We start from the raw sequence: 22,870 nt of genomic DNA on the forward strand, positions 1-22,870 counted from the left end.
ACATACATCATTCAAGGTTTATGAACCAACAACAGAAGCATCACAAGCAGGAAGAAGAACACGCAGCATTAAAGAAGACTGCCTTGGTGTAACTGTGGTAACTGTTGTCAAGGATACTCTACAAACTCCACTGGTGACTTTGTGAGGTGCTCCAAAGCTTTGGTCTCCACAAAAGACGACATGTGGTAACAGCGGGCGGCCTCTGCATACAAACAAACACACAGAGACATTTTCTAGCAATTATTTTGCTTTCAACATAGCTTTTGCTATTCATTTGTATAGTTATTGCATGTTTTTTCTTCCTTTAAGTATTTTTAAAAATTTTGTGGTGAAGAAGAAGGACAAAAAGTGCCTCTTTTTAATACATGGCAAAAGCCCCAACGTTAAATAAGGATCTTTGAAGAAAAATTTAGAGCCTTTGCTTTAGGGGGGATAAACATAAAAATCCTTGACTTCAAGTAATATTCCTTTTGCTATATGCAAAACAGACCACATAATCAAATATAATAATATAATAATAAGAAGAATATGTATATTTAAGATACATTTTAAAATAAATCTTAGTACATTATCTTGATGATATATTATCTAGATGAATGGTATGGATAGACATAAAAATGTGTATCTATTACAGATCCACAAACATTATTTATCTAAACTACATATATGATGAGAACTATATTAAATTAACTGAGTTCAAACCAACTTTTCTGGCAAGTTTTACAACCAAGCCTATCAGTGTTACAGCTAACCACGCCTATGGGGTTAGTTGTAACATTTTGCTTCAGTCACTTTCAGTGCAGTTTTCCAAAAAGCAGATAAACACAAAAACATAATTCCATTGCCAGTTTGTGGCTGGGGTGTGTATGTTGGTATTATAAAAATATGATCAATGTAACTCACATGTTTCTAAAATTATTCACCCAAATCCAAAAGTGTTCAGTTGTGCCCCGCTCTTCCTCAAGTGGTTTGTTCTATTGAAAATATCAGCAGTAAATGAGCTTAAACAAAAGTCATATTGAGTTTTGTGTTATCACCCAGTCTATCATTAGTTTATCAATGAATTTTTGTTATAAATATTACAGTTAATTTTCCAGCACTTTTCTGACGGTCTTGTTTTAACTGACAACAGAAAATATCACCGCAATGATCTGAAACCAGGGTGTAGTTTTAAGATACTTATTTTAAAACATCACACAGGAAACTTTCACTTTTGAGAAGCTGAAACCATGACATGGTTTTACTCAAAAAGCTCAATCTAGCTGCAAATTGATTTGGCAGACAACAAGATGATTCACTGCACACAAGAGGGCTGACTCTCTGAATAGCTTTTTATGTAATCTTCAGTATCTAAAAGCAACACGTTTTGCCCTTGGTTTCATCTGAATAAACCTGACGAAGCCAAGGAAAAAACATGTGGTTTGTGGAAACTTAACTTATTTCGAGACAAAATGAGATCAGTGACAAAAGTTTCTCTCTCCCTGTAAATGTGCATCAGGGATGAAGTGCAGATCCTTAACATTTCCACAGGAAGAGCTGAGGCGTGAAATGAAACCGAAGGATTTTCCAGCTTTGTTGGCCTACTGATACAAGATTTATCTCGCAGCATAAAGCGAAAAAAGTGCTTCATGGTTCTGTGCTGCTTCTCTTACTCTTAGAGGCTTCGAAGGAGTTGAACTTGGTCGGCTGGATGTAGTTTACCAGAGTGGACATTTCCTCTGTGGCCACGGCCTCCCGCTCTGCTGAACCCTGAGATAAACAACAGGAACATGATTTCATTTATTAGAATCAGGGTGCTGGGTTTACTGTGAACAGCTCCAAGGAGAAAGCAGCTCTCGCTTTAATGCAACAGGTTCAATATGTACAAAAAACAGACACACATGGACAGAGTTTTCAGCACTGAGTGACAAAAGACAGCATTATCATCAGACAGGGAACAGGAACACCACTGAACAACAGCAAATGCAATCAAATGTTTCTATCCTTATGAACAGATCTCACAGCAGCACATTTCCTCTGTTTCTTGCTTGTCTTGAGGTTTCTCACATTTGCATCATTTTAATCTTCTCTCTTAAGCTAATTGGATAACACTTTATAATTACTACATACTTTTTGCAGCAATGAGGAATTAAAATAGCATTAGTAAATATTCATCTTCTAAAAATCATTACAAAATAACTTAAATCATTCAAAAACTGAGTAATAATGCACTAGGAAAGCACTAGTAAAACATAAATAATCCTTTCTCTAACTCTTACCATACCCGTACTCCACTAATGCTTTACTAACACTTCACTAATGCTTAACTAATGTTCCAATTAGGCATTTAAAGCTTGGTTTTACATGGCACAAGAACTAAATAATAATGCTTCATAAATGATAAGCTAAGTATTTACTACTGCTTTACTAATGTTTAATAATGCAGTTATTAAAAAGAGTTCCTGCATCTTTCGACTTCATGCACATCTGTCTAACCCAGAGTTTTCCCAACCATTTTTCCTCGGAGCCCCCCTACATGTACCTAAAAAAAGTGAAGCCCCCCCCCCAGGACCCAAGAGAGAAGAAAAAGTGACACACTGCAACCAAAAATCAACATAGATTTTAATTGTTTTGATAAAACCCTCAAAAAGGCCCATGTATGCTTTTCTTATCAAAAGATATTTGTATAAATGACTTAATAACTGCTTTTTCATGGTTTTAGTCAATATTTGCAAATCTAATTTTGGCAGCCTCAGAGCAGACAAAGCCTCGTGCCCCCCTAAGATCTTTGGCGCCCCCTCTGGAGGGTTCCAGACCCCAGGTTGGGAACCGGGTCGGTCTAGCCTGTAGCCTGCTAGACACCGTTCAATTCCTGGGTTCTCCTCCAACATGAATTTGATTTTTTTTTTAATTATTTTTATTTTCAGTCTTGATTCTTGCTTTAATTTAATAAATTGTAGCTTATGTATTTTTAGAAATAAACTAAAACCTTAGACAATATTACATATTGTAAACATTTTAATCCCTAATGAACAAATCTTTCCCACTTACTCCCCTTAATTTTTATGGAATATTTTCCCCCTGAAAGGGGCGGGGTCGGCATCGATAGGTTGCTCCTATCCTTGGCTGGTCAGAAACTACTTGTGGTTCAACAAAAGACTGAGGACTAATAAAATAAACAACTTGGGATGTGGCTTATTATATGGCTGAGGCTGAATTGAATTATGGGTAATGAAACCCAAGGGAACAGAAATGTCAAATAAAAAGAAGGAGCACACATTGCACTATCCATACTCAACACTACTCTTCATTTAAAAAAGTCTTTTGGGTTCCAATCCACTGACATAAAATACAACATGCAACTGCCAGGATGTACTACTACATCCACTCAGTGTAATATGCAAGGCCTGTCAGCCTTTTTGGCTGATCTAACCCACAACCTTCTGCACAGCAGGAGATAAATCATCAACTCTGTTGCCAAGAAAGTGCAGACAGAAGTGATACTCCAACAAATGTGCCTACATAATGAATCAGAGCTTAGGGCAAGGAGGAAACAGCATTTCTCTAGCATGCTGTATGCACAGAACATGCTCTGTACTACTTTACATTATGTGCTGTGGTAAAATGTCATACTGATAAGTTATTTACCATTGAACAACAAATGGTATGGTTAAAGCTCAGGCCTAGAACACAAACAGAAAAAACACTAATAATATACAACAACACCAACAAGAGAACTTAATAATCGACACTGCACAACAATAACACAAACAGCACATTAAAACAAGGACCAACATTTATAACTTATTCACAAGTGATGATGGAACAGACAAAGAACAAAACAATGAAAACAAACAAGACTTGTAGACAAATTACACATGGCGACAGCATTAATGTCACCACTGACCTTTTTACCATCATCATCGTCATCATCATCATCTTCCTCACTCTCAGCCTCCATCTCTGTTAAAATTAAAGTTAAATAAGTCTTTATGGTCATTGTGTCTTTATCTTTTTTTTCTTTTTCCCTAAAAAATGAGTATTCAGATTAAAAATCTACATGGGCTAATACTCTACGACTACTATGTTTTTTTGTTTAATTCACCAAAAAAATGTCATAATAAAAACACCTCCGTGTAAAGAGTTTCCCTGAAGCTCCAAATAATCCACAAATGAATCAAAGGGAGAGATTTACACAATAACCAATCTGTGCTCAGGCTTTTACTAGAAAGCAACTGACAAAAAAAGCTCAGAATAAAAACCAAACAGATGGCTGTAGTTCTGTAAACAATCTCTGCTTTAACTTCTCTGCAGGTGATTATTCAGCCCACTCAAACATTCACTGCCTGCAGGTTCATGCTCAGAGTATTTGTGTGTACTTCAGCACAGCCAACACTGCTCTCTACGTACTGCACAGGGCTCTCAGTCTCAGGCCTGTTTGCAGGAATTGCACATCAAACGTGTCAATGAGGCTAATAATAAGGCTCCAAATATCCCCCCGCACCTCCTGACTAATCTCTAGTCTGAGTTTTGGACCTCTTTGTGCGATGCCCGGCTTATTGCCGACACATGCCTGATGAGGTGTTTGGAAAAATCAGCACCAGGGAGAGCAGAAGGAGCAGAGTCGATACTTTTTCAACGGCAGGATAGAAATTGTTGGTAAGAGATGAGAAATGTCCACTTCTAGAGAGATTCTGAATACAGAAAATATAAAAACAACCAGGCACAATGACTTTATCATTAACACAACTTAACATATGTACACACATCTTATTTACTTACTTCCATTTCTTATGCTAAACAAACAATTTCAAGCTGTTTTCACAAGATTTCAATGTATGGTTTGTCTAAAAAACAACCAAAGTTAGTTAAGTTTCCAATTATTTTGCTGTGATCTCTCCTCATGTTCCCTGTTATGTCAGAATAATTAAGCTACTTTCTCTTGCTACTATAATTGGCGACATGTCTGTCTTAATTTGCACACCACACCCTTGCTCCATTTAATCTAGATACCTCTCAGAAGATTTCTTAGGTGTACTGGCTCAAAACTGGTGCCATTAAAAAATCGGAGAATGACGTCACACCTGAGCTGGTTGCGTTTGATCTGCTAAGCTTGTAAGAGTAGGTGACAGAGCCGGGTGTTGTGTCAGTTTGTGCTACCTGACGAGATGTGCTATTTTGCCTTTGTGCTCATTGGGTAGATGGTTCAGGTTCAGGTTAGAGTGAAGGTTAGGGATAGACTCTGCTATTGTCTAGCACTGCAGTAGCAATTTTCGAAAAGCAGCAGAAATAGTCAGAATATTGTAAAACTACTGAACCTTGCTGAAACACAACCACAAGGAAAGATATTTGGATAATGCTCCATAATCCCCGATCAAAGTTAGCTCTTTTTAAAGCTCTTCTCCATGCTCATATTAAATAAGATCATGGTTTATTTGCTGTTTTGTCAACTGTAGTCACTGGTGCTGCATAAACTATGAATATGCAAGCAAGAAAACAAGACGCTGATCACTGTTACAGGTCAGAACATGACATGTCATGTTGCTGTTAATTACAGTTTGAAGGTTTTGCCCATTTATATGCATGAGCTGTGATATGACAGCTCTGGTGAAGTTAGACATAAGTCTGGACCTCAGGAAAACAACTGGAAATTATTTGTAACCTGCTGAAAATAGAGTTCATAAATTGTATGGAAGCATATCAGCTTGTGGCTTTTATTTGTATTTTATCATATGTTGTATTATTCAGTTCTTGGTGACTTAAATGCATGAAGTGAAATAAAATATAAATATGACGTGTATTTTTTTTATAATTATGTGTTACAATTTTGATCTTTCATTCCAGAAATACCCCTCCAAACTCAAGACTTGTGATTTATGTGTCAATTTTCCCACTTTCCTAAAAACAGTCTTATCTTTTGCCATTTAATTTATTAAATTAATACATTTTATAAATTGTACAGAATGCGTAGCTATCAAAATGAAGCCTGTAAAATGTCAATATACTGTATGTTAAATGAGGACATATACTGTACCCCTCTCATATGGGAAAAACTTTAAAAAATGGACATGCTCTGGCTAATAGTACTCAAAAGTAAAAGCCTGATTAACCTAAGATGCTTACATACTCTCATACTCTAGTCATAAGCAGCTCTTCAATCCAAAGAAAGTGGTTATTGTATTCGGTCTTATGTTTTGATACAAATGCTAATAACTTGTCACAGCTGAACACATTTCTCACAGATCTGCAGGCTGAAATGTCCTCATGTCTTTGTTTCTTACCTCCTGTGTTGTTGCTAGGAGACAGTGGTTCGTTGCTCTGATTGGCAGGTTGGTCGGTCAGCCTTTTACTGTCTGTGTTGTTGGACGGTTTGTGTGATTTTTTGTTCTTGATGAGGATTTTACCCATCAGCTCCTGAGGACTGGGCAGAGGGATGCCTGACTCCATCTTCAAACACAACCACAAATACACAACTGAGATGATGAAACATTTTCTAGTTAAACTCTGCAAAGAGTTTAACATTTGTTATTTGAGCAGTTAATTTTCATTTTTATACACAATTGTCCCCTGTGTGTTACTTACAGGGTATTTCTCCAGAGGGTCAATCAGCAGTGCATCACCAAAAATAGACCGGCAGTATTCAGCCATCTTAGCCTGCTGCTTCAAACTAGATGGACAGGGAGACATAGATTAATAGGCATCATACATTCTGATCATTTGTTTTAGAAAATAATCTTAAGATAAATATTGACAGAGTCTCACGAGTCCACATGGTTTTCAAAGGAGAGTATGACAGGGAAAGGTGACGTCTTGAAGGCGCATTCTGCAATTGCTTCAATCACTTCCTAAAAAATACAACCATAAAAAAATAAAAGCAAAGCAAATCATGACATTAGTAAAGCACATCTAACCTAAAGGAGAACATTTCAGAAAAAAAAACATATAGACATGATCATAAACAGCTACTAAGAGCAGAGTCAAACATTGGTGCATTTAAAATAATTTTTTGTTTTGCAGTTTCAGGAGAGAAGTCTTTATTAACACCCCCATCTTCTTGTATTCACAACCTCTTCTGTGGCAACTGTTGTGAAAGCTCATACTTCTCTATGTGGGAATGTTGATGCTGATGTTATCATAAATGGGTGAGGCCACAAACTTAACATTTCAATGGGTGGTGAGTACATATACCTATAGAAAGTATATACCCTTTTGGATGTATTGATGATTGATTTATAAATCAATGATGGTTAATATAATTTGGCTTTTGTGACAAAAAAACAAAACAAAAAAAAACAACACTCTTTACTTTCAAAGCCAAATATCTCTAAAAAGTCATGTCAATAAAATAAAAATATGTCACTGCATAAATATTCACCCCCTTCAGATCAGCACTTAGTAGATGCACCTTTGGCTGCAATCACAGCACTGAGTCTGTGTGGATAGGTCTCAGTCTGGCTTGCACATCTGGACACTGCAATTTTACTCCATTCTTTTTTGCAAAACTGCCCAAGCTCTGTCCAGTGCACAAGGATCAGGCATGAACGGCCCATTTCAAGTCCAGCCACAAATTCTCTGTTGGACTGAGGTCTGGGTTTTGACTCTGCCACTCCAGGATGGGACCAAATTTGGTCCTGCTCGCCTTGATCCAAACAAACGCTTTGTTTCACAAAAATAGTCATGTTACACATCAAATTAAACAGAAGGAGCTCAGCTACAAGCCAAAATAAAGCATTTTTACCTACACCACATCCAACTCAAAAAATGACTCCAATCAAAGACCACATATCAAAGTAGCCGTAGTGCTAGGTAGTCAGATACTTCTGCCCCCTAGGGGATGGTGCCTGGTACAACAGACACAAACATGGTCTCATTTGAAAGCCCAGCCTCTACTGAAAATTCTAGTCATGTTTGTGCAGTTTCCATTTGTTTCAACAGTTTCTTTTAGTGTTCTGCACTTTATTTTGTGTTGTTTTTTGTGAAATTGAAAATAAATCTGCTCCTCTTGGTGTCAAACTTTAGTTCCTTTGTAAGACTTCCTTTGAAAGGGAACTATATGGAGGTCTGGGTGATTTGAGGGGGAAAAAAGAATACCATGATGCAGTAACCACCTATAATGGCATATGAGTAAAAAAAGTTTGATACCTGTGATTTTTCAAATGGTAGAGATTGTGCCAAATTTTGCCCAAATGGCACAAGGCGGCATTTTGCCTGGATATTTTTTTTTTACTAAAACCTCTCTTATTTTGTCCTAATAACCTTCTGCTGGTATGAAATTTGAAAAAGAAGCCCATTGAGCCGGCTCAAATTTGGGTGAATTCAGTTTGAAATCCCTCATTCCTGTTCAAAATGGTAAAATGTGGAGAGCTCACTGAAAATGAAAGAGTCTGCATTAAAGCACTTCATGATGCTGGATGGTCTTTGAGACAATTTGTTAAGCACTGTATATGCTAAATTTGCAGAAAAAAATTAGGTGAAAATGAAATTTTTCATTTGCCAACTTGATTCTCTCTAATCCAGTAACATATATGCACATATTTATCCTTCTGAATAAATTTCACAAGTGCCCTCTTCATAATGGTACCTTGATCATTCAAATATACCTTGTAGTTACAGAATTATACTCATTTAAAGATGGACTTGAAATTTCAAGCAGTAGCCCAATAAAAGAGGCTTGGGCTTAACAGGTTAAACTATTTCTGTGTAGCTTTTGCTGTATGCTTCAGGTCATTATCTTCCTGCAAAATAAATCCTCTCCAAAGATATAGTCCTCTTGCAGACTGAATAAGATTGTCCTCCAGGATTTTCATTACTTTGCCACATGTCATGATCCTGGTTTTGATTTATTATGTTTCTGAGTTTTCCTATGGTTATCCTTTGTGTATTCTGTGATTTCTAGTTTGACTTTGTATTTGGTTTAGTTCTTAGATGTTATCTGTAGCCCTTGTGTTTCCTTTGTTCAGCTTTTAGTGTTTTATATAGTCTTTGCGTTTCTGTGTATTTTGGGCTTTTGTTATTTTCCATGTGTCTAGTTTTTTATTGTATTAAGTTATTCCCTGTGTTCCATGTTTAGGTTTTCCCCTGTGTTTCATGTGTAGTACTGAACTCCAGGGGATGTTCAGTGCTCTGGACATTTTTTTTTTCTTGCATCCATCCCCTGACTTATATTTCTTAATAACCTTTTCTTTGAGTTGGTTGGTGTGTCCTTTTGTTTTCATGTTGTAATGGTAGCCAGGAATACTGATAAACCAGTGACTGGACCCTCCAGTCAATGGTGTTTTTATACTACAATGACTTGAGACACATTCACTGCGCTCAGGTGATCCGCATTTCACTGATTGTGAGGCTACTAGCACCAACTGGCTGGACCTCTGTTGAATTAGATTCGTCACTTTAAAGGGGGTGAATATTTATGCAGTCACTTATATTACATTACGTATTTTCATTTAATGAATATAACTTTGTAGAAATGGGTTTTTCACTTTGACATTAAAGCGGGTTTTTCTGTGTGTTTTTGTAAGAAAAAAAAATACACATTATATTGACCACAACTGATTTATAAAATTAGTAAAAGGTTAAAATATCCAAGGGGATTTATACTTTTTAATGGCACTTTAATGAAGTTGTACATAATATTTTCTGCATCTTGTTACTTATGTGCTCAAGAATCTGTTGGCAGACATTTTATTGTTGCCTAGCAGCAGCATTTTCACAACTTTACTACCAGCGCCAAAGCATGCTATGACAGAAGACCCTCTGTTTTTGTGTGCTAATGAGTTGCATTACACAGCCTTATAAAACAATATTCACAAATGTGTACAAGAAAAAGTATTTTAGCTTTTTAAAGTTCAAATGACATATTTAACAAAGTGCTACCACACTGTGCAAACAAGACCCCAACCTTACCAGGCACTGGACTATTAAAAAGAAAAAAAAAAAAACCTTCTAATGACGTGTTAAACTGCAGAGATGCAAATGCAGAGAGAATCCATTGTCTTGACCTTTTGACACCCTGGCTGAAACTAGGATGTGACCACTCTAATTCAAAAATGTTCGCCCATGAATAAACTGCACCATAACAAAAAAGGACAAAACTAACAGAGAAGCATCAAGGACTCGGTACACAATAACGTCCACACACCTTAAAGGAGATTTCTGATGTCATGGTGAAGCCATGTGTGATGACAGGTTCCTCCTCAGCTGTCCGACCTTTCCAAACATCCAGTTCTACACAGCGGCATCCGGCCAGAAGAACCTGTCGGTACATCTCTACTGAGGAGCTCCCTGCCAGCTGGCCGGCTGAAACACAAAGACAGAAAATAAGATATCCTAAGAGATTACACTGATACTTGTATGAAAAGGTAGACACCTTGCTGAGGTTTGTTTTTGCTGTTTAGAAATGTGTGTGTTTGCATGTATACCTGTCAGGTATGTGTTATGTGATGAATTGATGAAGTATTGAGACAGGGGGAAGCTCATATCTTCAGACTGATCGAGTTTCTCAGGTGGGATGACTCCGTTCTCATCACTGGATAGATAACTGGTGAACCCCTGGAGAGAGATGAAGCCTATGCAGCAAACACACATGCAAATACACACACATATGCACATTAAATTCCTCATAAGGTCCTAAATGATACACTTTAACTTTATCTAGGGTGCTTAACCATAATTAATTTTGTAACTGTTGAACTAGTAGAGAACATTAAGTCACCACTACCTATCATTAAATCTCAGAATGTGTTTAGCTCTTCAGTCATTGTGAGTAATCAGCCAGTACATTTGGACAGGAAATGACACAACACTAAACAAAACGATATGAACCAACACAAAATGATACAATACCAGACCATGATTCAATACTATACACAAAGCACAACATAATAAGATATTAATACGATATAATAGGATACGATATGATATGATATGAAATGATACCATTTTACACTATGGTACCATTAGATACCATTCTGTATAAAATGATGCGTTACAATATGATATGATACATGATGAAATGGCTCCAAACAAAATGATACCAAATCATAGCATATCATACCAGAATTAATGGAATAATAAAATATGACACAACACAAAACGACACCATATGAAATGAAACCATGCGTGCCATACCCTATGGAATGATACAATACAATAAAAAAACGCCTCAAGATGAAATGATAGCATAGCATAGCATACCATAGCATACCATGCCATACCACAGCCTATAATAACATACCAGACCATACCATACCATACCAGACCAGACCATACCATATGAAAGAGACATTACAATCCAGAATGTTTGGATATAAAATGATACCATACCATACAAAAAGACAGGATATGATATGATTGTAATCTACTTTTATGTAACTGGAAAGTGATTCAGAATGTTTTTTTTTTAATATTAGGTTTACTCTTTATTTTTAAGGACAAATATAGAATTTTCCATTTACTTCTTACTTACTGCAAATAGGATTTAGCTAGATTTTTGAAATGTAAGCACCTTTACCTAAATATCTTGTATTTTTAAGATCCTTATGGACTTTCTGTAAGATACATTTACAGATTTAATCCGTGTAAGGTCAGACTCACAGAATTATTACACCGTTTCTGTAGTACAGCAAATTATGGTAAAGATATTTTGCCACCTACTTAAAAACTTAAAAGCATTTTCACAAACAGGTTTGTTACAAAATAATTTCCACCATTGGCCACTGAAATAACTCTTGGACTTGATTCACACATTTATAAAAAGATATGAGCAAAAATCTATTTTTCTAATCCAATGGGCAGAAATAATCTCAAAAAGGAAATCATGCTAGAGGCGCTGTTGAATCTGAAGTAGGTGCCAAATATTTTTCTGGCAATATCAAACACAAATGTGAACACCTTCAATGCCTATTTTAGTTTTTTACACTCTGGGGGGATGTGGGCAAAGCTAGAGGAATATTTTTGTACCAGCCCATGTCAACATTAAAAGGAAGATTTTGCAAATGTGTGTGTGGGTACCTTGCTTCAGCTGGTCCAGGTCATGCTGGAACCTCTCCATCAGAGCGCTTGTTTGTGCAGGACGGAGAGGTGGGTAGAGGATTTCGTTGAGCCTCGGGTCTCTTTGTTTGTTATTGATGAACTCTGTCATTTGATCGACTGACATCTTCCCTCCATCCCCACCTCTACACAAACACAGCAGAGTCTAAAGGTTAAAAGTCAAATCACGATATGTACAAATGCCTGCTGTGTCTATGACACTTTTTGCTGCTGTAAATTAGAATTTCCCCTTGTGGGACTAATAAAGGAATATCTTCTCTTATCAAATCTTTGAACAGTTTACATGATACATGGGGAAGTATTACAATACATTTTTCACAGTGAGATTGCAGTGTGTTTACATGTTTTGGCTTGTTATTTTCTTAGATTGCTCAATTTTCTGTTTGAACTACAACTAAAAACCTCAGTGCAAGGAGTTCCCATTGTGAATAATTCATCTGTGTTATGACTTGTCAAGGTGCCCATGGGGGGGGGGGGGGGGCCGCGGGGGTCAGTAAAATCATGGTCCACTGTAAAGTTAAGATAACCTTTTTTTCTTTATTTTCTAACTGAAATCGCTCTTATCAAAGCGACAAACACATTTTTTTTTATTTATTTATGCCATAGTATATGGCCTTCTGAAAATCTAAACCCCTTTTCTAAAGACCTAATCAAAATGAGTTAAAAGTGGCAAAATGGGAGGAAAAAGTTTGAATGTGGATTTTTAAAGTAGCAGAAATGGGTTAAAAGTGACAAAATATGCTAGGGTATCAAAACTGGGTTAAATAGGCCATAGTGGTTAAATGGGTCAAAAGAAGCGGCAATAATAGGCATAAAGTGGCAAAAGTTGGATAAAAGAGATAAAAAGGGCAGAAGAGGTGGTGAAATGGGACTTTAAAAGTGGCAAAAACTGAATTTAAATGGCAAAAACTGGTGGGGTAAAAGTGATAAAAGTGGTTAAAATGTTGCAAAATATGGTTTAAAGTGTCGAAAATGGGTAAGAAGAGGCAAAAATATGCAAAAAATCTGTGCAAAACTGAAGAAATTTAGAAAATAATACTGGCAAAAATGAGCAGAAAAAGTGAACAAGAGGGGTTAAAAATGGCCCAAATACTGTATATAACTTCAGCATCAGATCTTTTTAATATTTTTATACACTTTCCGTTTCCAAAATTAAGCAACTGTTAGCCAGAATGCACCAATGCTACTGAGCAAACAAACATGCATTGATACTGTCAACAAATCACAACTTTGGAGGGCTCATTCTCTGTGATTGTCAGGGGGCGTTGCCAAATCTGTGGGCAGGCCTGAATGAATATGATTCATGATAAATGTTATTTTCACATCTCTGTCCATCTATCTGTAGGAACTTTTGTTGTTTCAGCTCAGGTTTTTCTATCACTTTTGCAGTCCTGATGAAAGGTAATACAAATAGTTTTATATCCACAATATTCATGTTTTAATTTGTAGAAATATTTTTGATTACCCTGGATGAAAAGCCCTTTCTATCTGAGTTACTGCTGAGACACAAAGGACCATCTGATATTTTCATATGCAGGATTTGCCATCTTCATGTATTTTCCATCATCAAAATCTAGACCCTGCTACATGTTTTCAGTTCAGTTCATACAAAATGACTGAGTAAAAAATGAGAGGGTGACTTGTCTTATACTGTTAAATGTTACAGAGTAACTAATGAAAGCATTAGTGACAACATTAGATGATAGAAAAACCATGCAGAGGTGGAACAAAAGATGACTCATTATTCCTCATTACTCAAAGAATTAGCCTCAAGCAAAATAATAAAACAGACTTAAAAACATTATCTCTGAAATGACTGGTTGAACGTTAATGAGTCTTAGAGCAGATCAGAGGTTAAGAGCTATATAAAAGGAAGGATTTTCTAAAAACTTACTGCAGTTTGAAGATGCTGCTGAGCTCTGAACGAGGACACAGACTGTCCAAAAAGCTCTTGTAGATTTCAAGTGTGAAGTCCTCCAGTTTGATGCTGTCACCCTGTCACATATGGAGTATAAAGAAGTTAGTGCAGCCACTCTTTGAATTGACCTTGATCATCCCTTCCTAAATGTTAGGAAAAAACAATTATTTATCCTATCGTTGCTGTCTTCTCACACATTTTTCACCAGATAAATATGAGAGTTAAACTCTGTTTCTTAGAACCCTCAGAACTTACTGACCCTGATATTTGAGCTTATTTCCCCTCTACATGCACTGAGTCAACCATTAACATCAGCCCCCAAAATAATAAATGAAAAGGAAAGAGAGGCAAAAGACATACATACATGTAGTTATCCAAAGACAACTTATGTCATATTGTAACAGATAAAACTCTAATGTGTATCTAATGTAAACTACCATTATAATGGAAACCATTTTAAAGTGTTCACCCGTCCATAAGGCAGTTTGCAGCTCTCCAGTGCATTTTCAACTCTCTTTCTGTCAGATGAAAACAGTCGAACAATGCTGCAAAAGACAACAGAAACACCAGATTATCTGCTCATGTCTAAACACAACACCAACATGTCACCAACCTGAAACTTCGATTTAGACTTCCTTCAGAGCATCTCTAGTAAGCTCCTTTAACTTCATGCTTCCAAATTTGAAAAAATTCTTCCTCTAACTTCCTAAAAACCTTTCTTATCTTAATGTTTTCAATACTTTCCCTTAAATAAATTCTACCTCGACAACAAATTGTCCCCAACCTCCCCTGGACTCTATCCTAAAAACCTTCAAAGCGTTTTAGTGTTTGTAAAACTGCACCTCTCCAGCCTTGACTTTGAGGATTATCATTGAGCCTTAATCAGCTCTGGTGTCCTCCTAAAACACACTTTCCCTTCGTATTATCCATCTCCCGCTCTGGCAGTGGTTGATTACCAGGTCAGTGCTGAATTAAGCACCTTCATGAATCCTGTCCCTGTTTTTGCTTTCCCAAGTGCACATGGAATTAAGTGTATTTTTGGAAGCGAGGGACAGGAAAGAGCAAAGTTTGATTTTGTGCATGTCTCTGTAGACTTTGTCGAGCTATTTTCTCACATGCTCAATCATCTACTGTAACATGTGCCTCAAAGCTAACAGACAGAGCCATTGATTAAAGACAAGGAAGGAAATAATAATCTTACTTCTTGACGGGAATTCTCCCCTCTGCGTTCGGCTGGAGAGTTAACTTGACATAACTGGAAGAGAGAGGGGTAAAAGTTCAATGTTAGGACCATATTTAAACATGCCAATCTGAAGAACATGGCTTGAATGCATTATAGGTGTGTCCCACCCAGTGAACAAGCAAAGTATATGTTATGTTTTCACTTATTTAAGGGTAAACTCCTAGACTGTAAGCCAGTCCGGATTAGTGTCTACAATACAGACATGAACTATTCAGACCAAAGGAAAAAAATAAACATGTTTATTTCTGCAGCCAAAAAGGCTTTTATATATTGGTGTCAATGGGACTTCCTGAGCTTTTGGAGCCAGCCTCAAGTGGACACTCAAGGAACTGCAGTGCATTTGCACTTCAATGTTTGCTTTACTTTTCAGCACCAGAGGCTGCTACTTTAGAAAACTAACCCAATCAGAGTCATCTTACATAAGCTGGGTGCATCTGCATATAGGCATGACTAATTACTTGGTTGGTTTAAAAATTCTAAGTAGTGTGGGCTGTAAACGGATTTGAACTTTTATTTTGTAATTCCTCTGTAGCCCTGTCCACGCACACCCAGTTCTCTAACATAATTAACAGACAAAAACTGTTTCAAAGCAGTTAATTCAATACAGCAGAAAAATCAAAAACACATGGCACATGATGAAAATTTTTGGATTTAGTTTTGAAGCCATACCAAACCAACCATACCCTACCATTCCAGGCCATTCCAATCCATGCCATACCATACCATACCATAAGGTAATGTACCATAACATACATGCCATGCCATGCCATTTAACATTCACTCCCCATACCATACAGCCATGCAATGTCCCATCACACCATGCCACACCACATCACACCATACCAAACAATACCATAATCCAACTTACCATGCCACAATACCATACCACACCATGTCATACACTCCTCTACCATGCTATGGCACGCCAAGCCATGCCAACTATGCAAATCACACCATGTCACAATGTCACAAGACCATACACACCAAGCACTGTAAATGATGTTACACACCATCATTTACCACACCACACCATGTCACACCACGCCACACCACACCACATCACGTCAAGTCACGCTACACTATGCCACACCACACCACACCATGTCACACCATGTCACACCACGCCACGCCACGTCACGTCACGTCATACCACACTGCACTACATCAGACCACACCATATCAAACCTTACCAAACAAAACCATACCCTCCCAGGATACCATATCATACACTACCATGCCATGCTATGCCATGCATTGCCTGCCATGTGACGGGCCTCACAACCATACCAGTGCTGCACACATATATGCAACTGTGGTTCAGTGCTCAGTAACTGAGTCTATCTATCTAAAGCTAACATTGTCTGTAACAGTCCATCATGTTTGTTTTGTTTTCAGGAAGATTTTATAGAAAAGAGCAATACTGTCTGGTCACAAGGAGTTTTTTCAGATTAACACATTATGAGTATTCTGGCAGTGGAAGTGCTTTAAAAATTCTATCATTGCTCATTGTGGTGTCGACAATGTAAAGATCAACTTTAGGTTGGTTTTTGGAGTTTTCACAAGAAGTTTAAATTACTTAAATTATATTTAAACTGATTGAAGATGAACTGTGTTCTATCTAAAGTGTGTACATGACTGGGTATTTATGTGCGTGTTTGTGTGTATACTCACGCTTTCAACAGACTGTGGTCTCTGTTTAGATTGTGGCTCAGCAGGTTGGAAGACAGAGAAAACAGTTCCTCACACCACACCTACAGAAATCAGAAAGACCCTTCATCATCATTATCATCATAATCATCATCATCATCACTGACATCATCACTGTGACCTCAGTACCTTTGCCTCATCCTCCTGCGAGGCGATGAAGTTAAGCTGGTTGACATTAACTATATCTGAGGCTGTAACCACGGTAACCATACGGTTCTCAAGCCTTCCAACAAGGTTTCCTACATCAAGCAGCTCCCGCAACTTGGCTTCCTATTGGATAACAGAGAGTTAAAGCTGTTAGATGAAACAGAGCAGTGCTGGAGCCATATGAAGAAGATGCATAAGATAGCTGAGCTTTCTTTTTCTAGAACAACATTTATATAAAAGATGTGCACTATCTAGTTTACAATAAATAGGTTTATCATTTTTTAAAACATTATTTCCCATCTGTTACTATTTTCAGGTTTTAAGTGTGATAACAATCACTTTAATCCCCTCCCCTAGGTAAACTGAGGAGATTTTGTTGGGGGGGGGGGATTTATCTTGGTTTTAAGGAGATTTTCTTCTGAAACAGAAAGCAGCAGAACAAAACGAACATCAAATTCTGAGTGACAAAAAAAAAAAAAAAGATGCAGAGGTATTGGGGGAACAGAGGGAGGAGATTACTGGAGATTTTCTAACAGCTGCGGTAGCATAATCACAATTGAAAATCATTCAAAAACGTGTTTACCAAACAAAATATATCAAATTCTTTGTATTTACAGAGAACTTTCAAGCTTTCCAGATGTAGAGAGACAAATTTTGGTTGTGAAGTTTAAATGAAATGATAAAAATAGCAGAAAGGTGTTAATAGAAGCAATAAAATAATACATATAAAAAGTAAGAGAAGCCAAAGTCACTATCAAAAATAAATGTAAGGGACAAAGAAACTGTGTGATTAGAGCTTTCATTTTCCAGCATGACTGAAGCAACCAGAGAGAGAGAGGTTACAGCGAGGTCAGAGAGAAGCATTTGGCTAGTAAAGGAATAAAAAAAGAAATGAAAGAGGTCTCTGAAGGGAAATGTAAGGCAGACATGAAAGGGAAAGACCCGGTACATAGAAGGTGAAAGGCAGAGCAGACTACCTTGGGTGTTTTGGTGCTTCTTCCCGTTCTGACATCTTTCACCAGAGTCAGGTCCAACAACTCCGTCTCCTAGAGAAAACACACAAATACACACAAGGGGTGAGCCGATATCTGGGAGGTAAATGCCTCATCCTGTTTCCTGCTGGGGATTTATGCCACCTGGAGAGAAAGAATGAGAATGTGTGTCTGTCTGTGAGCTTGTATGAAAGAATCAATGATTGCACATGGTCTATATCCTTGATCATTGCAATTTTCCATTCATTCCTCAGATTTTCACTGCTGTTTTATGGTACAGTTATTTTTATGTCATTTAAAGCAGAACATGCATCCAGTACTTATACTTGCTGTCAGGTTTTTCAGCAACAGGTCAGTTTCAACACTATCATATCAACCCAAACCAATGACAAGAGACTAAAGTAAGGGAAAAGATAAGAAAAAAGACATTGCTATATGGTGACCAGTGTCTCTTGTTTAATCTAATTTTTACAGCTCTCATGTCGTATCAGCACAGCTTGTCTAGAGTGTCTGCCTCATGCAAAAAGAAAAGCTATGTTACCCTGTCCATTTCTTGAGTTTATTTTTAAAAAGACAGTTTAATTTCCCTGAGGGCATTTAGCTTTAGATTAACTTCTAACTGATAGCAAATATTGCTGCTATGGATAACTTGAACAGTTTACCAGATCTGAAGATACTTTTTAAAGTAAATAGAAAATTTTGATTTATGTGTCCTCCTCTTCAGTTTCTTACTAAAACTGCAACTTGTCTCTGTGTATGTGTCATTCTATCTATCTTGACTTGCACACCATGGTTGCTGCAATTGTCCTTGATACCTCTCACGAGACTTCTCGGGTTTACTGGTTCAAAACTGGTGCCATGAAAAAAATCATAAATATCTACAGATTTTCTATCTAGAATCCCCAAATTGTTGTGCTGAGTCACCATTTGGGGACCTCTACTGAGTTGAATTTACCTTGGAAGTCAGATGTTGGAGCTGGGAATGACGTCACGGCCAAGTTGGATGCATTCCTTTTGCTATGAGTTCATAAGAGTAAATGAAAGGCAAAAAACAACTGGACTTTGCTGAAACACGCCAATAAGAAAACGTATTTGGATGAGCCGATATACCTGTTCCATGATCCCTGATCAAAGCTCCACAAAAAAGTGTGTGCACTAAAACTTAAAACTTATTAAGTCAAACAACACTGCTTTAATGCTCCCCTTACTAAGTTGTTGGCCTATCACTGCACATACGCACCAGTGAGCATAGAATCTTGGCTCATAAACAGTCATTTGGGGAAAAAAACACATCTTTCCATGCATATTGGCCTTATTGCATTAAGCCTCTTATGATGAGGATGGTAATAGCACAGCATAAAAATAGTAAATATTAGCCTAGAGTCTGCAAGAGCTGATTGCAGTGTACTGCGGTTTTTATGACACACAAACTTTCCAGAGATAAGGAAACAATGTCACTTCTGTATGTCTTTAAAATAAACAATACGTAAATAAAATCAGAAAATGTTACTTTTACACTGCTATTACTAAGCCATAACAAGGAGTTAAATCATTCTGAGACTCCCATCTGCTTTTTTATCCACGTGTGGCACCTTTATACATGACAAAGGATGTAATTAGGGTTTCCTTCTTCAGAGAAGAAACTTAACTGTCTGTTATTCTGAAAATTTAGCATAGATTGTCAGAATCTGTGCAGGATGCAGGCAGGATCTGGCACACCGTTGTTGTTACAGGGGGAGTGGATGGCATGCGGTGCCAGAGCAGGCAGGGGCAGGATTAGGAACAGAATCCTGTGCAAGGCTAGTATGTAAAAACACAAAACTAGCTAAATCACACGAGGGGCATCCAGACATATGCTAGCTAGCATAGTTTGTATATTACTCTCTGGTGTTTTTGGAAAAAGAGAGACAGGAAATATGGAGAGAGTGGGGGGGGACATGCAGGGAACAATGCCAGGGCAGGACAAGAACCTTCAACAAGTACACTGAGGACTGTAGCCTTTATAAATGTGCCTGTGCTCTGTGGCAGAGGTACATTTATGCCTATGCTAAAAATATGGCATTTTTATGAAGCACAGAGCAAAACATGCCACTTCTTAGTAGTTTTACTTGCTTTATGTGTGTTCTTAGTGGCTAGTAACTTGTTACAGAAGCTATCAAACTACTCGCCTATTAAGTTTGTCTTTATGCTTTGCCTCATTATTTTTGGGTCATCCTCTCACATCCATACAAAAGTCCATCTGGGTCATTCTTTTAAAAGTAATATCGCAAGAACACTTTGGGGGCTTTTCCATTACAAGATGTAGCTCAGCTCGACTTGGTTTGACTCGCCATGGTAGCCCAGTGCGCCAGGGGATTTGCTTTTCCATCACAACCAACCCACCCTTCTAGAGCTGGTGATGCGGCGTTCTGATCCCTCCTCGAATCTCATTCTCAGTCTGATCTATACACTGTCAGATCTGACTGATTTTATAGTGTTTTAAAACAAAAATCAAACTGTAGACTGACAGCGCTGCACGCCGCTCTCTTCCCATTATCTCCCTCTCTTTCTGCGATCAATAAACAAATGATAATTCCTGCATAGAAGTTAAAGAGCAGTCTTCTGATGATGGTTTTATGGGTCTCTAGATAGCAGAAAATGAACACAACCATATTTTTGGATTGGGCTATAAGAACAGCATGCTTTACTTGAGCCAGTTAATAAACTATGGGCTAATTCTGTCATGGGCTAAGTGTTTCAAACATCTCAAGCATCTTATTTCTAAAAAGTCTAAAATTTATGTGTCTATAAAAGGGGAAATGTTTGAACTTTTGTAATTAGCAGGTAAAGGAAAGTTTTAATCCTCTGGTTCTTTTACTACTTTAAATTATAAACTACCAAACCAATATCTTTGGCAGGGCAAGTCAGGTCCCCAGCCCTGACTCATCTAAACAACTGAAAAAGGTTTGAGAAATATCTTTATTCAGAATTAAAATACATAAAAATATTACTCTTTTGGGTCAAAGAGGGAAAAAATAGATTTGCACTCATCAAACGTTAAATTAACTAAGCTAAAAAGTAAATTCAATATGTGAGAAACATGAGCATCTCATCTGATATGTGATGAGCCTCTCAGAACTGTATCTGACCCTGGACTTCACAGCTCAGGTCTGAATATAAATGAGTCAAATTAAAACTGAATTAGTTAACTTCTCGTTTAACATGAAGCTAAACTTGTTCCTTTTCATCAGGTTAATACAGACACACATGTTGAGGTGATCCAGGACAGTGTGTGTGTGTGTGTGTGTGTGGGGGTGTGGGTGTGTGTGTGTCTGTGTGTGCTCAACCTTGTTTTGATCTGTCCAGTAGAGGTAAAATCCATGTTGGTCCACATGCAGAGTCACTGGGGTCACAGTCGACAGATCCTGAAGAAAGAGACAAGACATTACTAACAGAGAAAAATACAAAAATGTGACTACAGCAACGAAGCTTTCATCAAAAAACACGACTGAAAAACTCTTGATACTGTTAAATACATCATCAATTTTAAATCTGCTAATTGAACTCAAGTACTCTCAAAATCAACCCACTTAAGGTGCAAACAGAGTTTTGCTTGTTGTCACAGCATCCAACCACTGTCTCTGTTGCTGTGGTAACACATCATGACAGTTTGCAATTGGCTGCAGATTGATAAGGATGGTGTGGCTGTCCAGATGTTTTGTTGTCTGAAAAGCTATAGCGCTGAAAAGAATACTACAGCGGTCGAGTTTATGCGGCTACTTACATCAGAAATGAGTCTAAATTAACAGGGTGTAACGGTTTGGATTTATCTACAACCATTTAATCTAGTTTCAACTGGGGTTACCCAGTGTGGCAGCTGTGAAGGGAATTGTAGGATATCATTTTAATACGTTTAGAGGCTTTTAACCGTTATATACAGATGATGAAAAACAAAATTATCATGGTAAGGACTGCTGTTTACTACTGTCCTGTGTTTAATATCACCGTTGACAATAATGCTTTTTGTTATTTAAACCACAACCACTGTGTGAAATAGCATACTATGTTTGTGCCCAACAAAACCTTACTTCCATGAATTAGCTAGTTTTTGGGTTTTCAGTATGATTATGCTTAAAATTATTTTGAATGAAAAAATAATGACTCCTTTTAACAACTGAATATTTGGGACATTAAATCGGAGTAAATCCTGAAAATAAGTCAATCTTGACATCATTTGAAAGAGTAATGCTAGTTGCGGAGGATGGGGTTAGACAGTATATGCACATGAGCATGCTGGCAAGTCCCAAAACTACATATTAATGCTTAGCAAATGTAACACAGATTAGTTCTGTTTAAGCATGCTCTTTGTATATTTCATATAAGGCTCTTATGGAAACGGGCATTAGCAATAAGCATTCCTTATAAAAGCTGTAATGTGCTGCACTGAAAAATTGTTGTTCAATTCTCAATGTATACTGTATTTTCGCTGCCTAACAAACTAATTGATAAAAGGCTCTCTGCAGGCTGATCAATTAAACAATCTTACAATGTGAACATAACCATTAGAAGCCTTTTTGATGTGGATATTTCTTTTTTGCATTGATCTTTGTTATCATTTAGAAATGAGAAATACCTGAAGCTAAAACTCTCTGAAGTGTTATAAAGAATGCACACTATTCGAGGTATCTTTCACTTGGATACTTCAAATATCAGTGCACACAAATATTTTAAGTGTAACCTAAGAGCATTAAAAAAATACACATTTGTAATTTCCCACAGGACCTTGACTGCACTTTGTGTGATTGCAACAGTCAAAATTGCCACATTATGAGAGTTCTGTTAAAATTATGAAATAAA

The 22,870-nt window shown here is 37.3% G+C and overlaps 1 protein-coding gene across 1 annotated transcript in view; it reads right to left on the reverse strand.

The window, feature by feature from the left end:
• The window catches only part of LOC121511497 (1-phosphatidylinositol 4,5-bisphosphate phosphodiesterase beta-1-like), a 40,842-nt gene that overhangs the window by 15,608 nt on the left and 2,364 nt on the right, over window positions 1-22,870 (reverse strand). Inside the window, exons 2-17 of the mRNA XM_041790231.1 lie at window positions 21,361-21,438; window positions 18,020-18,088; window positions 17,025-17,165; window positions 16,860-16,939; window positions 15,147-15,200; window positions 14,415-14,490; window positions 13,922-14,022; window positions 11,989-12,152; window positions 10,398-10,544; window positions 10,118-10,275; window positions 6,742-6,824; window positions 6,562-6,646; window positions 6,261-6,426; window positions 3,887-3,942; window positions 1,653-1,749; window positions 118-202 (exon numbers count right to left, since the gene is read on the reverse strand). Of these exons, the coding sequence (XP_041646165.1) occupies window positions 118-202; window positions 1,653-1,749; window positions 3,887-3,942; window positions 6,261-6,426; window positions 6,562-6,646; window positions 6,742-6,824; window positions 10,118-10,275; window positions 10,398-10,544; window positions 11,989-12,152; window positions 13,922-14,022; window positions 14,415-14,490; window positions 15,147-15,200; window positions 16,860-16,939; window positions 17,025-17,165; window positions 18,020-18,088; window positions 21,361-21,438 (1,640 nt within the window). The remainder of the gene's footprint in view (window positions 1-117; window positions 203-1,652; window positions 1,750-3,886; window positions 3,943-6,260; window positions 6,427-6,561; window positions 6,647-6,741; window positions 6,825-10,117; window positions 10,276-10,397; window positions 10,545-11,988; window positions 12,153-13,921; window positions 14,023-14,414; window positions 14,491-15,146; window positions 15,201-16,859; window positions 16,940-17,024; window positions 17,166-18,019; window positions 18,089-21,360; window positions 21,439-22,870) is intronic.

The sequence above is a fragment of the Cheilinus undulatus genome, linkage group 6 (genome assembly GCF_018320785.1).
Source record: "Cheilinus undulatus linkage group 6, ASM1832078v1, whole genome shotgun sequence".
NCBI classification, from domain to species: domain Eukaryota; kingdom Metazoa; phylum Chordata; class Actinopteri; order Labriformes; family Labridae; genus Cheilinus; species Cheilinus undulatus.